At 39.6% G+C, this 16419-nt stretch overlaps 1 protein-coding gene across 1 annotated transcript; it reads left to right on the forward strand.

Moving 5' to 3' along the window:
- The first annotated feature begins 752 nt into the window (after nucleotides 1–752).
- On the forward strand, nucleotides 753–16193 carry wsb1 (WD repeat and SOCS box containing 1). The gene is made up of 9 exons (XM_017694980.2): nucleotides 753–1177; nucleotides 2757–2925; nucleotides 4881–5152; nucleotides 7491–7622; nucleotides 8457–8557; nucleotides 11881–12053; nucleotides 12429–12542; nucleotides 13256–13363; nucleotides 13895–16193. Exons 1-9 carry the CDS (start codon nucleotides 1138–1140, stop codon nucleotides 14055–14057), a joined length of 1272 nt encoding a protein of 423 aa, XP_017550469.1. The 5' UTR covers nucleotides 753–1137; the 3' UTR covers nucleotides 14058–16193.
- Nucleotides 16194–16419: the final 226 nt, after the last annotated feature.

The raw sequence follows: 16419 nt of genomic DNA on the forward strand, positions 1-16419 counted from the left end.
AGCATATATATATATATATATATATATAGTGTGTGTGTGTGTGTGATTCACTTAATTAATTTCAGTTTTGACTTATTCTTTAAAAAAAAAAGTCTTTCAGTTCACCAAGACGTGTTTTGCTGACATGGACTTCCATTACTTCCATCGATCGATTCTTGTAATATTGATATTATTGATGTTATGTATTGCATATATTGAGCAGGGCTGGTTACAAAAATGTAATGAGTGTGTGCAAATGTGAAATATTTCTTAGATAAATGCCTGAGGGCGAGTCCTGTTGCCACTGTCGCTTTGAAAAGTGCTGGAGCACAGATTCAGAACAACGAATAAAATATCACAGACAAAGTTATGTAAGTTATTGATATCTAAAATCGCAATACTAAGCTGGAAACGGGACGTTTTATATTATAGTAGAAGATCAAGGTACTATGTTTTTCTCTGGTTGGATGCCTCACTGAATGTTGATAAGACAATGAGACAAACGAGGAAAAATCATCATTTACGAATTTTCCCTTCAGAATTAAGCGTTTACTTATTCGCTAAAAAAAAAAGCCATCCACGTAATCGCTATGAAATACAGACGCACAATAACCTGCATTCATTCATGTCCCTAGCCGCGCAACCAATCACAGGCTCAGTAGAGCGACTTGCGTAGGAATCAAAGGGCGGAGCAGCCGCGTCGCCACGGCAACTTTGATGACGTGTCAGTCATATCCCGCCCATTGGCCCGAGTGTGAAGTGCCAGGAGACCAACAGCGGCCATTAGATTAGAGTGTGTACAGGCGTAGGCGGCAGCACGGGCCAGATACAGAGAAGCACTGCTTCGTTTTTGTCGTTGAGTTCGTCCCCTTTTCTTCCTGGTCAACGTTAGTGGACACGTTTTGTCTTAAGTGACCGCGGTATTGTTTTTTTAGTGGAAGACTATTGTTGTTTTGCTCGTTTTTTGTAATGTATGTGCGCGTTGGCCGCACTCTGAGCTGAACGCTAGCTAGGTTAGCTATCTAACGCAGCGCGTACGTGCGTCCTCACGCATTCCACAGATTTTCCCTCGCCTTGGCTACACGAACCCATCCGTCTGAAATACGTTAGTTCGTTAATACACAAAGGCGTAGTTTAAAGAGACTCGTTTCTATTTAGATGGCAAGCTTCCCGGATTTTGTCAACGAAAATGAAATAGGTGAGTTCTACTTTATTTACTGTTTTATTTATTTATTTATTTATTTAGGATGGTGGGAGGTTGGGTGGCAGGCAACGGTCTACGGCTTGGATGGGGATAGGGGGTGGCTAGCCAGCTAAATTACAAACTCAGAATTTAAACATTTTCTGTCGTTTTTTGTTAAGTGGAGTTCAAGTTTACTTGTATGTACACACGGTTAACATTGTCTGTTTGCCTTCTAAACCTGCATTGTGCGTTAATTCTGCTAGAGAAGGTGGTGACGCTTTGGACACCGGCTACCCGCGCAGTTTAACGCTAATCCGTCCGTTTTAATGTGAGTTTAAAATACGTATTCAGGTTTTTGACTTCATTGGCTGAGTTTACATGGGCTTTTCAGCACACACGCCCATTCTGCTTTGAACTACGACCGCCTGCTCCATTTCTGCTCCATCCCCCACTCACATTGGCCACTTCCGAGTGTAGCTAACTAACTAATATTAACGTTAGTCCCCTCTGGGCGGGACTGCGCCAGGATGACTCACACGTATTTACCAACACAGTCACGGGTTATCATTAGCTGACTTTGATAAGTGTGTCCGTTGCGTTATCTTTTATATTTGACCTCAGATTATGCTTCTGTTATTGTGTGAATTTTGGCTCAGACGTTTCCGTGTCAACATCCTTTAAACTAGTTCTGGAAGATCTGCGCCAGAAGTGTTGGATACAAAGCGAAGGCATTTCAGGGTTAAAGGATATTTCTGCCGGTTAAAGAACAGATAGCACAAATGCGTTGTCAAATGTACCTACTCTGTTTTCTTTACAGTGGTGGTAGTGGGAGCCAGGAGTCACGATGTCTGCAACACAAATATAGACGTTTTATTTCTTATTCAAAATGACCAGAGTCTTCACGTCTCTTAAATTTTTCATGTAATATTTTACATTGAAAATTTGAAACAAACGGTTTTCTTTTGCGACTTGGCCATAAATGGATTTTAAAAATCGTTTAAGGCCAAGACCAAACAAAAACTTAGGCGTCAGACAGAGTATTGTACTTATTTCATGCAGTAACTTTCTGTGCTGCCATAGCTCTCAGATGGACTAACTCTTCGGACGTCTGGTTCCTATCATCACCATTGTGAACAATTCTGTCTCTACGAGTTTCTCTAGAACGGAGCATTTGAAATGATACCGATCTGAATGAGTTTGTTTACTTATTAAGAACTTGATAAACGCAAGGAAAATTTGTGAAATTATGAAGTTAAAAAGAAATCAAGATGTTTCTTTTGACTTCTGAACCATCTCTCCATTTTAGCTTCTCCTTGGGCTTAGTTTTGGTTCAAACCTCTCCCTTTTTCTCAGAAATATGCTGATGTGGTCATAATGAGTTTTAAAACTTGCGGTGAGAGGAAAAAACAGTTATGCTGTTAATACATGTACTTAAATGTCACTTCAGTAGAGTGCCATTTTTGTTTCAAAAGGGAAAACGATCCTACATAAGGATAATAATCTCTGAGAATTTTGTTGAATACTGCAGGAATTTCTCATTCATTTATTTTTTTTATTTTTTTTTTTAAATTATTTTTATTTTTCTCCCTTCAAGGTAAAGCTAAGTTCATTGGAGAACTTTTAGCTCCTGTTGCTCCCTTTGACCAGAAGTCAGGACGGGAGACGTGGACTGTAGCTTTCGCACCTGATGGTTCCTATTTCGCTTGGTCTCAAGGGCATCGCATTGTGAGGCTTGTACCATGGTCAAAATGCATAACAAACTTGTGAGTACATGCAGCCTTTTCATGAACGCACAGTGTCCATGTCCTTTCTGTTTTGCAGAGTTCTGCAGTTAAACTGCACTTTTATCTGTATTCATTCAAGATATTGTAAGCCTACCAGAATACCCATTGTCCTGGGCTGAAATGGAGTTCATTCTTCTGTCTTGTGGCTAAACATTCAAGGTTAAAGTGCTCTTGGCTGTGTCTGTTTGAGTTGGCTGTTTTCTGTTCTTTGTTAAGCCTCAGAATAAACCTTCATGAACTGCAGGTTATAACTGAAGTACAGTGTGCCCATTTATTTATAAATCTTCCATCTAAATTGGGTCATCAACTTGCTTGTTAAGTCACTACAGTTTTCTTTCTTTTTTCAGTTTTTAACTATTGCATACTGGCTATAAAAAGTTCTTTTACTGCTGAATATGCCATAATAATCAGGCTGTTTGACCTTATGAGTGCGTCCTTAATGCATAGTGAATGATTTTAACACAAAGCTCGCAATCAGTAAATTCTAGTAAATCTTTATCAAAGGGAATGACACATTGAGTATGATGCAGTTAAAGAAAAGTATACCAGAGGAGCTGTAGAAGTTGGAACTCTAATTCAGCATGTAATATACAACTGGTATGCAAGCAGTCAGATTTTCAGGGTTGTTTTGAGTGTTATAATTTACTTGGGTTTTCATAACAGTTTTTGGCATACGTCTGAAAGTTTTAGAGACTTCTAAGTCGCAGTACAATTGTTGTCGTTGTGTTATAAGGAGCGTGCTCCTCTTTTAGTGAACAAAATGCTTTCTAGACCTCATTATTTTAAATAATGAAAGTTGTTGTCCATTGTGCTGCAGCACACTGCCTTTCTCTGATTTGTCTTGCTAAACTCTTACCCATGGAAACCTGTGTATTTAATTTATCTGGCCTTGAACCACACAAAGTGTTATTGCTCAGTGAAAACATAATGAAGCTTCTGTTCCATTACTGGCTGCCAAGCACACGTGGCACATATTATCAGCTGCTTTTCTGCAGCGCATGCCCTTTTTCTGCACAATAGCCTCTTGTGACGTTCCTGAATTTTGAACTGGACTAGTTGAGTTTCATCTGAAGTCTGTGATCACTAAAACTTCATTAGCACTTTCAGAAAATTTCAGGTCTGCCATGCATGATACATCAGTCATGCAACCCCTCAGCAACTTCCCTACTGTTTTTTTTTTTTTTTTTTTTTTTTTAAACAGAAGCTGTGCATTATATTTGTATAGCACTTGGCTGTAAATCTGTCCGAAGGCTGCTTTTATGTACAGTCCTTGGACAGTTAAGCTGTGCAAAAATGAGAAACACAAACAGCTAAATGTACTTTTAGGTAAACAGTGCATGCAGCAGAACCAGCAGAAGTAGCCTTAATAAAAATGACATTCTTTGAGCTAGAAATACAATGGAGTGCACTCACTCTAAACTCATATTCTCACTCAGCAGTGTGAATCTACAGATTCTGTTGTTAGGGAGACCCCCAAACCCCTGAAATTCACTAGAGGCAAAAGTGACCCATGTGTGAAATTTAATAACGGTCTGTTATGAATCTTTTAATTAAGGATGCTAAACATTGTACATCTGCCTGCTTTGTGCCCAAAAGATTACCGAATGTTCATCACAAACCTGGCATGACTTTTTAACCAGTATACGGATGCACAGCTGGGTTAGCTATGATGACGTGGCTTTTATTTGCTTTAAGCCAGCCCCTTGAGGAACAGTCATTTAAAAATGTTTAAAAGTTTGTTTTTTTTTGTTCTGCAGTAAATACAGTAAAGTGTAGCTTGATAAAAAAGGCCTATTATCTTACATGAAGTAGCTATGACCTACTATTTCTTATCATAAAGGCAGTATCTCCTTGGAGCAAGCAGAGACCTGCTCCTTATTCTGATCACTAAAACATCATCTGTTTCCCTTTCACTCTTCTGCTCCTTCTCGCAGCTCTATGAGGAAAGAGGAGCGAATAAATGGGGCTGGGCCCAGGCGGTTGTCTCGTCAGGGCAGCGAGGGCACCCTGGTGCCCGGGGAGCCCAGAGAACACACCATCGACTGTGGTGATATTGTCTGGGGGCTGGCTTTTGGCTCCTCCGTCCCTGAGAAGCAGAGCCGGTGTGTGAACATCGAGTGGCACCGCTTCAAATTTGGACAAGACCAACTGCTGCTGGCCACAGGTCTCAACAATGGCCGCATCAAAATCTGGGATGCATATACAGGTAAGGGTAAATGAAAATTGTCGCCAATGCAAATTTTAAGGGGCTAGAAACTTATAACATTGTATGTGGTTTTATATACCACAAACAGCTGTACTCCAGTTTTACAAGACCATTTTCCAACTTTATCACTTAGAATTTAATGGACTGTGAAACATCTCTGTTCTGACTGGCTGCCCTGTATTCTGTGTCCTCAGAGAAAAAACAATTAGGAAAGAAGGCTGTTTTTGCAGCTTAGTTTTCATATGTAGTGAATGTTTTTTTTTTTTTTGTTGTTGTTGTTTTTTTTTTTTTGAAAGCTTTAACAGTGTTTACATACTACAGCAAACATTTATTTGATAAACCTGAGGTAAATTAAGTTTTCCAGGGTATGGGCTCTTTAAATAATGTAAATATATGACCAAAAGTATATCCTAGAAATAGGGGGGTTTCTGTCAATAGCCTCTTGTTTTTCAAGACATTTCCACTGTTCCACTGTGGTGTGTATTTTTTAACTTGCCATCCCCTAGCCTTAATCAGTTCTCTTCATCAAAAAAAATATTGATTTGACATGTTTTGGTATTTTGTCAATCATAGGGCTTTGTGTTTTACCAGTTCAGCCTGTGTTGCTATAGCGGTAGGTAGTCTGAACAGAATGGCATGTAAACTAGAAACCTTCTAGTCTTCTGAAAACAAACAAACAAAAAAAACCCACGTTTTTTACAATATAAGACGATGCACTAATTATCAGTGATTTATTGCTAATAGCATTAATCAAGTCATTAATTAAGCACTAATAGCATATTGTTGACCAACCAATATATCAGTCATGCCCTAGTAACCAGTGGGCCATCAGTGTTTTTTGGAATCTGTTTAATCCTATCTTAGTTTGGAAACGCTCAGATGTTCTGTTGCAGATTGGCATTACCTCTTAATAGGTTTTACAATACTGTAGTCTGGAATGCAGCACATGACTGACCTCAACATTTCCATCACCAGAAGAGAGAAATTCTTTTCTTTCATTGATCATTCTGTCCTGAAGTAAATCTAAAAAATCCCCTTCTCTGGATTTAACAGAAGTGAAATAAGGTCATAATTCTGTCCTCCCTCTTTACTGATTTATATAACATGTTTATGTGTTGGGTTCTAGCATGTCTTTTCTTTTTATGTTTGGCTTCTGTTTCTTTTTTTTTCTCTTTTTTTTTTTTTTTTTTTTTTTAAAATCTCCTGGCAAACCTTAATGGCATTGGCATTCAGTTCTCTGTTACACATGGTGTTCTAGTAAATCTGTCCAGGAGTATTCAGCACATCTAGAGCATATCATTTTATCTCCCTTGGCAGTGAGTGGCCTTAACAGTTGCAACCTTTCAGAGGCAGCTTTGCCAAAACTAAAAGTTGGTCTTTCAGCAATGTTGCCTGTTTTTCAGTTTGTTTGGCTGGTTTTTTTTTTTTCCTTTCTTTTTTTTTTTCTTTGTTCTCTGCTGGTGTGTATGTTTGTTGACTGTAGAACCAGTTTTCTGTGTGCAGAGGGTGGAGCTTGCACTCAGAAATTGCATCTTTTTCTGGCCTCATTATTTATGACCTGCCAACTGCACGGTATGCTTATTGGTGGGCAGATTGCATTTAATGGGTAGGCCCCAAAACTTATCTGCTATTGGCTGTCCACTGCTGAGTTAAGTACACTGCCTCTTCTTTATCTCTCCAGAGTTGCACTGCCCTGAAGCTTCACTGCACACACTTCCCTTATCTCAGGGTGTTTTATTCCTCTCTCCAAACTTAGCCTCTTTTGTTGTACATTTCAGAAATCAGATAACATTTCAGTTGGAAGAGTTGACAGTGCTCATGGCATTCACCTGAAACTTGCTGGGAAGGCTGAATATCTTTTTCATGCCTGTCATAAAGTAAATAAACACTTACCTAAGCCGAAGCTAAGTTGTAGGGGTTTAATGTGAATTAGCTTGACAGGTTGCAGTCAAGGCTATTCAGTTCCATGCTTTGAGAAAAGGCTTAGCTGTGTAAATAACCTGTTCTACTGTTAATAAGCTACTATTCACTCACTGGAGGTCAGCTTTTTACAGTAACAGCATTTTATTGTTCCCTCATATGGAAAAAGGACTCTTCAAAACCTGTTCTCTTCAACTTTTGCTGGGCTGTTTTTTGGCTCAGAAATCAGCCAATGCCAATCCTCAAATACCGTGTTCTGAAAGTGTTGATTTTAAGGCCTTCCTTGACGTAGTTAGAATTGATTGATGTGGACTTTGTCCAGTGAACACTGCTTGACCAGCAGTTACTTGGCAACAGTGAGCTTTTTTTCTGTTTTTATGTTCTGTTTCTCATTACCACTTTTTTTGCATCTGTCTAGGAAAGCTTTTGCTGAACCTGATGGATCACACAGACATTGTGCGAGATCTAACATTTGCACCGGATGGCAGCCTTGTGCTGGTCTCTGCTTCCAGAGACAAGACACTACGTGTGTGGGACCTCAAGGACGATGGTGAGGAAAAAACAACCTCCTAATCCAAAACTATTTGTTCCAGACTGTATTCTTGAGAGAACTTGGGGAAAATACTATTTAGCTTCAACATTTGGCAAGGTAGTCAAATCCATTACCTGGCAAGATTATCCGTTTCAGAATTGTGATTTGATTGTCTAGTACTGCAGAATTTCAGAAACACCCACAGTTCAGCAAGCCTGTGTTAGAACATTGAGTTTCTTTTTCCTGCAAGGCTTCAAAGCCTTTCCCCTACTCAAGCGCACATCACCATATTTCATGTAGAGTTCACATCTAGTTCTGAAGGCCCTCACTATGTGTCTTGCTGTGTTTTTTGCAGTAGAGAGTTGGCTGAGGTTAAGGAAGCTAAATAGCTCTAATTCAGAACGGGCACCACAAGACCCACTGTGCCTATTAGGAATGTTCTCTGGTTAACTGTATTAAACTATTTCTCCAAGACCAGCAAATCTGCTTGTATTCGCAGTTTAGGTAAAAGTAAACATCAAGCTTGTATCTATGGTTTGTAGGGACACCATGGATATTTAGAAATGTATAAAAGAAATGTTATTGGGATTGATTTTCAATAACATTTTTATAAAATACACAACAAATATACCAGATACCAATAAAATATATATAAAAACGGCTCATCCATGTATTCTAACGTTGCTAACAACAAACTTAAGCCAGTAGACACCACAGTTGGCACAGTGCAATTTTCATGATGCTAATTAGTGGCTCATCATTAGCATTATCAATAGTAGCTGAACCATACCCTTAAATGCACTGCCAAAGTCAGGCCACAGTTCTTGATGCAATTTTGTTTGCCTGTTGCAGGTAATATGGTGAAAGTGCTGCGGGGCCATCAGAACTGGGTCTATTGCAGTGCCTTCTCACCGGACTCATCAGTGCTGTGCTCAGTGGGCGCCGGAAAAGCGGTACGTACCCCAGCGTTTATGTCTATTCAGACTTGTATGAGCTGTTTGTGTGTTATTGCCTGTGACTAGTTTTTCAATTGACCAATCAATGAGATTATGAAGTGAATCCTCATCACGTAATGCTCGGTGTCATGATCTGCTGCTACAACCCTGCCTATAGTTTCAGTATTGGTGCATTTTATATATATATTTTTTTGTTTTCATTTGTTCAAACAGTTGTGTGACTGACAGTGTGCATGTGAAGTATAGAATTTGGAGAAGTGCCATGGCTTTGCAGTGGACCTGGTGTCCCTCTTCTTAAGATTCCTCCCTGCTGTTATAGCGTCATAGTCATTTTATCCATGGCAACGCTTATAGAAGTTATTATTTTTGTATGGAGCGAAATAGTACATTAGTCACATGCTAGTTTTATTTAAAATGTCATTATTTTCCTTTCATCTGTAAGTGCTATGAGGCAAAAAAAGACCAGCAATGTTTGACTTCAGTTAATAGTTTGCAACAACTTTTGGCCTACATTTATAGCTTTTTGAGCCTTTATGGTATTCATTATTCTTACAGAGAAACAATTACATTTTAAAAAAGAAAAAGAAACAAGACAAAAATAAGAATGCAGTGCTGACCTCAACAGCCGAAACATTTCGGCGTTTCTGGCATTAACTGTCCTACGCTGAACAGGCTGCAGTCGTTGTACTGTGCGGTTGTGTGTGTCCATAAGTGTCTTGCTTTCCCTGTCCCAGGTGGAGGCAGAACTGTGTGTGAATGGTATTGAGGGGAAGTGCCGCGCTGACATAGAGCAGCCGGTGCGGAGTACGCGGGGCACGGCTGCCATCGCGGCCCCTGCTGGACGCTCATGTGCCCGTGCCCGCGCCCCAGGGGCTTCCATGCTCCTGTCCGCAGGGGCTTCCTGTACGTAGGTGCTGCTCCATGTCTGTCTACCTCTGCTGTCGCAGTTCATACTCCTTTATTTTAATTCTTCAGTGTATCTAAGAGCAGAAGAGTTGGCTTATATGGCAGATCCCCTCCCCCCTCCCCATTTCATCCCACCCTTTGGTCTATTTTATCTTTTTACTTTTTGCAGGGCCCGACCGATATGAAAGTTTTGTCATACCAAATTTAAGGAGATAAAAAAATGCAAATGAATGGTAACACTAGAGCATGTAAAGGTTAAATGAACCAGACTTAAGTTCAACAATGCACTGTTTGTGGTTTGTGTTTACATTTACCACTTCAGCCTGTGTTGCTGAGAAGTTACTGTCAACGTAGGAGTTTCTAAAACAGCTGTTATGCAGTGTTTCAATGTATCAAATGCTGTCCAAGCATCTCAAATCTTGGGGAAAAATATAAAACAGTTTAATATCTGCTTCATCAACAGACTTTTTTGCTAATATCGACAATTCGGTGGGTCCTCCGTATCGGCCGATATTATCAACCAAAAAATATATCGTTCGGGCCCTAATATTTAGTAGTATTTCCATCACCTGCACATCTTTCCTTCCTTTTTAAATCCTCCCCATCAGTCAGTTTGAGCAGACCCCCACCTGTCCTGCTGTATGTGTAGGAGTCAGGTAGTAGAGAACAGGCCCTCATTAACAGTCTCTCATTACTGTCCTCGCTCATGGATTCGTGGGCCGTGGTGGTCCGCTGCTGGTGTTCTCTGTCTTTGGGAAGCAGAGTTCAGACCATTTTTTTGTTTTGTTTTCTTTTACTTAAATGGAGTTAACTGCGCAGGGCTTAAAGTATTGTCGGCATCTGTGGAGAATGAAAGGGCTCTTTGTGCCTGGTCAGACTGTCTGCAGTGTGATAATGTCTGCCTTTGTAAGAGGACAACATTAACTTCTGAAAAAACATGATGCAAGATTCATTCCCAGTTGCCTCAGAAATGGTCAAAGGGCAGCTGTTGCTTAGTGCACTGCTGCCTGTATAAAGGTGGCAGCATAGACAATTGGATGTGAATTAAACCATGGTTGAAGCATGAATAGACCAAACTATTTTCTCTGTAGTGACTCAGAGCTGTTGTCCTCAGCTTACCCAAATTGTGCAAGCAGCAGATGTAGAAGTGCTAGAGACTTCACTGCGTCTTCCTCATGCGTCTGGTGCTATTAACTCCATGGCAGCCAGATGGATTCTGCTGCTAAAGACTAGCGTTGATTTCTCCTTCTGCAGAATGTGCAAAATATTCCTAAACTGAAACACAGGCTGCGATCTTGGACACTGAAGCCCTTTCATCTCATGGTGCTGTTTGAGAGAGGGAAAATTTAGCTAGCCTGTATGCACTATTTCAGTAGCCTTACCACCCACACTAACTCAATACTGTCTCCGTTGTAGTTTGGAAACTAGCTATTGTAATTCTGTTGAGCAGTTTTGCACAAGTACAATGTCTGTAGAACTAAATCTCAACCTGAAAATTAATTCCTTCAAAGTACAAAGAAGTATGAAAGGGCTCTAAGAAAACAAGATCATTTCTTGCAATTGGTGTTACAATCTGAACATGTGTTTCTGGCTATTATACATTGTGCTGGAGCAAAGCAAGCTGTAGAAAAGTACATGGAAGATTTTGATCTAAAGAGTTTGTAGTTGTCACATAATGCTGTGTAATATGTTTGCCAAAGGCGTCAACCTTTTGGCCATCAAATGTTTTCTTCTCTTGCAGTCTGTCTCCTTGTAGGCCTCCGCCGGCATGGTGCAAGCCTATTGTAAACTCAAGTGAACTAAAACTCTCTGAAAGGGGATACCAGTGGAGTAACATTATGTTACCTTAAGTTACTATTTGTTTATATATTTATATATATATATATATATATATAATTTTATTATTTTTGTTTTGTTTTACCACTGTCCGTAGTCATCTTTAGAACACATTTGTATTGAAATGTATATTCTTAGTTTAGTAGTTTGTAATGTAGAAATTTGTTTATTATATTTATATGTACAGTAATTTATACATACCTGCAAGTAACTTGTACTGTTAGTACTGTTTGTAATAAGCATAAAACTGGAAACATCTTGAATATATTGTAGACATTATCAGTGATTTTGTTGACAACACATATATATCAGTTCAAAGAGTTAGAAATGTGAAGACTGCTCATTGTCCATTGACTTTAACTGTGCCTTGCTGTTTGGATGGCATGTGCTAAGTTTTTCGTTTTGTTTGCTGTATGGCTTAATGATAAAATGACACTGAGCATATACTGATCATGTCTTACTTTGACTTTAATTGTCTCTGTAATTACCTTAAACCAAATTTGTCTGAGTTATTGTAAATGATGTGCTCTAGTGGGCCTTGAATGCTTGGGCTATAACCAGCCTGTTTTACTTTACAGGTCTTCCTGTGGAACATGGATAAGTACACTATGATCCGTAAGCTGGAGGGCCACCATAACGATGTGGTGTCCTGTGAGTTTTCTCCTGATGGAGCCCTACTAGCCACAGCTTCCTATGACACCCGCATCATAGTGTGGGACCCACACACGGGCAGTGTGTTGCTGGAGCTTGGGTAATAATAATAATAATACATAATAATAATAATAATAATCCATAATAAGAATGATTAACACACAATTGAGCTGAAAGTGCTTTACAGAGCGTTGAATATATCACACAAGGGCAGTATTCAAGAACATTCTTGTAGGAGGAGTGCTGATCTAGAATCAAATTATTTAATTTAATGTGACTTTTTAATTATATGCACAGATCCTACGTTAGCACTGCTGTTCTGAGAGGCTTGAGAAATGCAGACGAGTAACATAAAAGCAACAAGAAAGTAATCATTTAAAAAAAGACATAAAAGATTGCTGATTGCATGCTGTCTTGTATTGTGCCCTTTATTCCCCATTCATTCTGCTCACATTTCTTCCTCTTTCTCTCACAGGCACCTCTTTCCTCCTCCCACTCCCATATTTGCAGGGGGAGCGAATGACCGCTGGGTTCGTTCCGTGGCTTTCTGTCATGATGGCCAACATATTGCTAGTATTACTGATGACCGGTAAGAGAACACTACCTGACTGCATAACCCCACAGTAGAGTTATAGAACATATTTTTCTTTTGGTTTGTCATTTTCCATGATTAGCGCTATTAGTTCTTAATTTTGAAAGCACTGTAATGGTGACTGTGTTTTAACGTGTGAATTGAGCAGGGAGGTACTTATTTGTTATTAAGCCTGTTTTGTTGCTCTGCCTCACTCTTGGGTAAAAGCACATGTTCCTCACATGACTGCCATTAATCAGTTAGAGGTGCCCAGACTCTGTCTCTGCCTCAGCTCTGCTTGCACTGATTCTTCCTAGCCTTTTTATTGGCTGGTTGCTGAGGAGGGGTGTATCGTATATTGAGGGGTTGGGGGCTGTGCATGTGCTCAGATTTTGCTGGCAGAAAGAGAGCGATCATTTTGTGCAAGATGTCTGACAGACAAAAGGCAAAGCAATGACACAGCACACAAGGCCTAGAACAGTCCAAGCCCAAGGACGAGATACTCAAGACCTTCTCTAGGCTTGTTGCTTTTTCTGCTTGGTTCATGATGCACTGAGAAAATCTCACCTGTTTCCCATTTCTGTTGTTGAACTTTGGCCCAGATTCTGGTGCAGCTCCCAAGGCCAGGGTGTAGTAGCAGTTAGTCTCTGACTTGATTCTAACTAAAGGGGTTGAAGATACAGACTTTAATTATGTAAATCTCACTATGGTATCCTGTGTCTTTTCTTCAGATTGGTGAGATTCTGGAGTATAGATGAAAAGTCTCCCCAGGCCATCGCATCGCTCACTAATGGCCTCTGCTGTGCCTTCTCAACGGACGGAAGCGTTTTAGCTGCTGGGTGAGTTTCTGAGATTCTTCTTGTTTTCAAAATTAGTCAGTTGCACAGCAAGTGTTTTTCCTTTTCTTTCCTTCCCATTTTCAAGTAACAGATATTTGACTTAATAACCATGTGTTTAAAAAGAACATATGCAGTCATGCAGAAGTTTGGGGCCCCCAGCAAATGACGTTTCGGTTTTTTTTTTTTTTTTTTTTTTTTTTTCGTTTTTTCTTTTTGTGAAGCTAGGCACACGTTCACTGCAGAGAACACACTTCTGCCCAGTTACTGTTTATTTACTCAATGTAACATTTTACAAATTAAAAGAAATTGTGCATGTTAACTTCTTTCCACTATTTGAGGTGTTTTGCACACTACTGTCAGTTTAGATGATTCAAATTTATGATTTAGTTTAACTGTGATTTATAACCGTTTGTGCTAGAGTATAGAGGGGCTGATATTATAGCCTTTTCTATTATGCAAGGCCTCTTATTTGTACTCTGTACATCTTTGTGTGAACGCTATTCTTTATATTAAAATCTCTTTCTTTTTCAGTTCGCGTGATGGCAGTGTGCATTTCTGGTCATGTCCGCGCAGCGTTGCCAGCCTGCAGCATCTGTGTCGCATGGCACTGCGGAGAGTACTGACCACGCAGCAGGTCTACACCCTGTCCATCCCTCAGTGTATGCAGGATTTCTTGGCCTACAGGAGCCTGTAACCCAGTGGACCAGTGAGCATGAGACTGTGCACTGACAAACCAATGAGACATTATTGCTAATAAGAAAGAGGGAAAAAAAAACAACAAAAAAAAAACAAAAAGGAAAACGAACAAAAAAAAAAGACTCAGAAAAACAAGAGAAAAAAGGTTTCTTCTGTTCACACAGACCTCATGCTCTGCTTAATGAGGTCATGGTTTTGTATTTTTTTTTTAAAGTATTATTACTGCTTGCAGATTGGCCTGTCAGTCCTTTTTTTTTTTTTTTTTTTTTTTTTTTTTTTTTTTTTTTTTTTTTTTTTTGGCCAAGATAGCTGCACCCTCACCTATATCAGGCAGTGGCCTTTAGACAGCCTTATCAGCATCACGTTTTAAACTTTTTGCTCTTTCATCTTCCTTTTTTTTTCTTCAGCACAACCTCTTGTACAAAACCTTACAATGCAACTTTAAAGAATGGAAGACAGTTGGAATCTCCTCTTTTTGCCAGGAGATGTGAATAGCTGATAACAGAAGAGCTGAAACTGTGGTTTCTCTTAAGAGTATCTGAGAGAAGTGACCACCAGCAGTCCTGTGAGTTGAGGTAGGGAGGTAGCAGAGGAAGGAACTCTGGCCTTAAGTGCCATTGCTCGTCTGGTCACAAATTAAAGGATTGAATGGTCTTTGTCAACATAGATGGGTGTGATTTTTAGTGTGTTTGGTGTCTCTTTTAGGAGTGCATTTAGTAGATCAGGGATGCAGGCAGTGCCTCCCCTCTGTGTGCCTCTTTAGCAGAAAAATATTCCATACGCTGATGTTCACACTTGAATGCCTCAATAACAGCAGCCTTCTATTCATCTCCACGAATCTGAGAAGAAAATGTAGTAAACTCATGGATACATGGATATTTGTTCCTCTTCAAATTGTGTATTTTTACTTGTACAGAAATTTGTAAAGACATGTCATTGTGTGTGTGTGTGTGTGTGTGTGTGTGTGTGTGTGTGTGTGTGTGTGTGTGTGTGTGTGTGTGTGTGTGTGTGTGTGTGTGTGTATATAAAAAATGTTCCCATGTTTTTCCTCCTGAGTCTAAGACTGCTAAGACTGAAGGATGTTTATATTGCTTTGTGCATAGTTCTCTCTTGTGCTGTGAATCTTAAGTTGAATGTCATGAATGTCACATGTTTAGAAGAGACTAAGTGGGCTCTGAGCTGGTTCTAGAAGGGTGAGATTGTGAGTTATTAACAAAAAGGAATGTGTTCCCTCTCCTCCATGCACACTGAAGTTTCCTTTAAGGTCCCACCTACCTATATTTATTGCATATTTATATGTACAGTGATTGTTAGCCGTGAATCAGAATGCTCCTGCATTTTATCTGCATTTAATCCTCTGAGCTTCTCCTGTCTACAGGGCTAGCATGGTGTCAGTGGAGATGGTTGTCCTGTCTCATCTACCTCCTAGATACGCTTGAGTAACAATTCAAGTGGAGGCTCAGAGCTTCTTCACTGTAAGATATATAATATGGGTGGTTGGATCTGGTGATATGTTTTTCAGTCTGTTCTATGGTTAGGGTTAGGAAGTGAAGAGAAGCGAAAGAGATTGGTGTAAGGGGAATGGTTGCATTTAATCTTTTTTTTATTTTTTATTTTTTTTTTTTTAAATCTGGAGTTAAACAATCTTGGCAATAACTTGCATTTGTAACCATTAAAGGTGATGCCAAAGACCTTGGTTTCTTTGTCATATTTGGCACTCAGTATTTTTTTTTTCTCCCTCCCACGCTCCTGTCTATATCTGGCTAAAACTTGAAAATCTAATGCATACGTCTTATGGCTGTTTTTTTTTTTTTTTTTTTTTCCTGCTTCTGAAAGAATCCTATGTAAAAAAAAAAAAAAAAAAAAAAAGGCCTTTTTTCCACCGTATCTAGGAGGAACGCATTCAAACTTGAGTGCACTCTCAAAACGGTCAGCTGCTAAAGCATGAGGTATTAGTCGTCAATTTATTTCAAGCTCAAAATGTTCAACTTCTTGTTCCTCCTTTGCAAATAAACAATTCTTGCATAATGCTGTATACAATAGTAGCAATTAAAGTAGTCAAAGGAATGTACTTTTTCTGTTTTGTTTGTTTTTTGCATTTTGTAGTTGAAATAAAGGCTTCTTTCAAATTAAATGATTTTGTGTCTGATTTAGCAGAATGTACTGTGTTGGTAGCTTGCTCTACACAGCAGGATGCTGACCTAGTCTCTGGCTGTGTACACAAGCAGCACTGAGAGTTCACAGCTGTGGTGGCTTCCCATTGAGGAGGCCCTGCTCCATCGGCCCAAATGGTGAAGAAAATTCCAGATCGAGGAGCGTCTCGCACTCAAGCTGCACAGCAGGATCTCTACATATGCTGT

Source organism: Pygocentrus nattereri, chromosome 17 (genome assembly GCF_015220715.1).
Source record: "Pygocentrus nattereri isolate fPygNat1 chromosome 17, fPygNat1.pri, whole genome shotgun sequence".
Classification (NCBI taxonomy): Eukaryota; Metazoa; Chordata; class Actinopteri; order Characiformes; family Serrasalmidae; genus Pygocentrus; species Pygocentrus nattereri.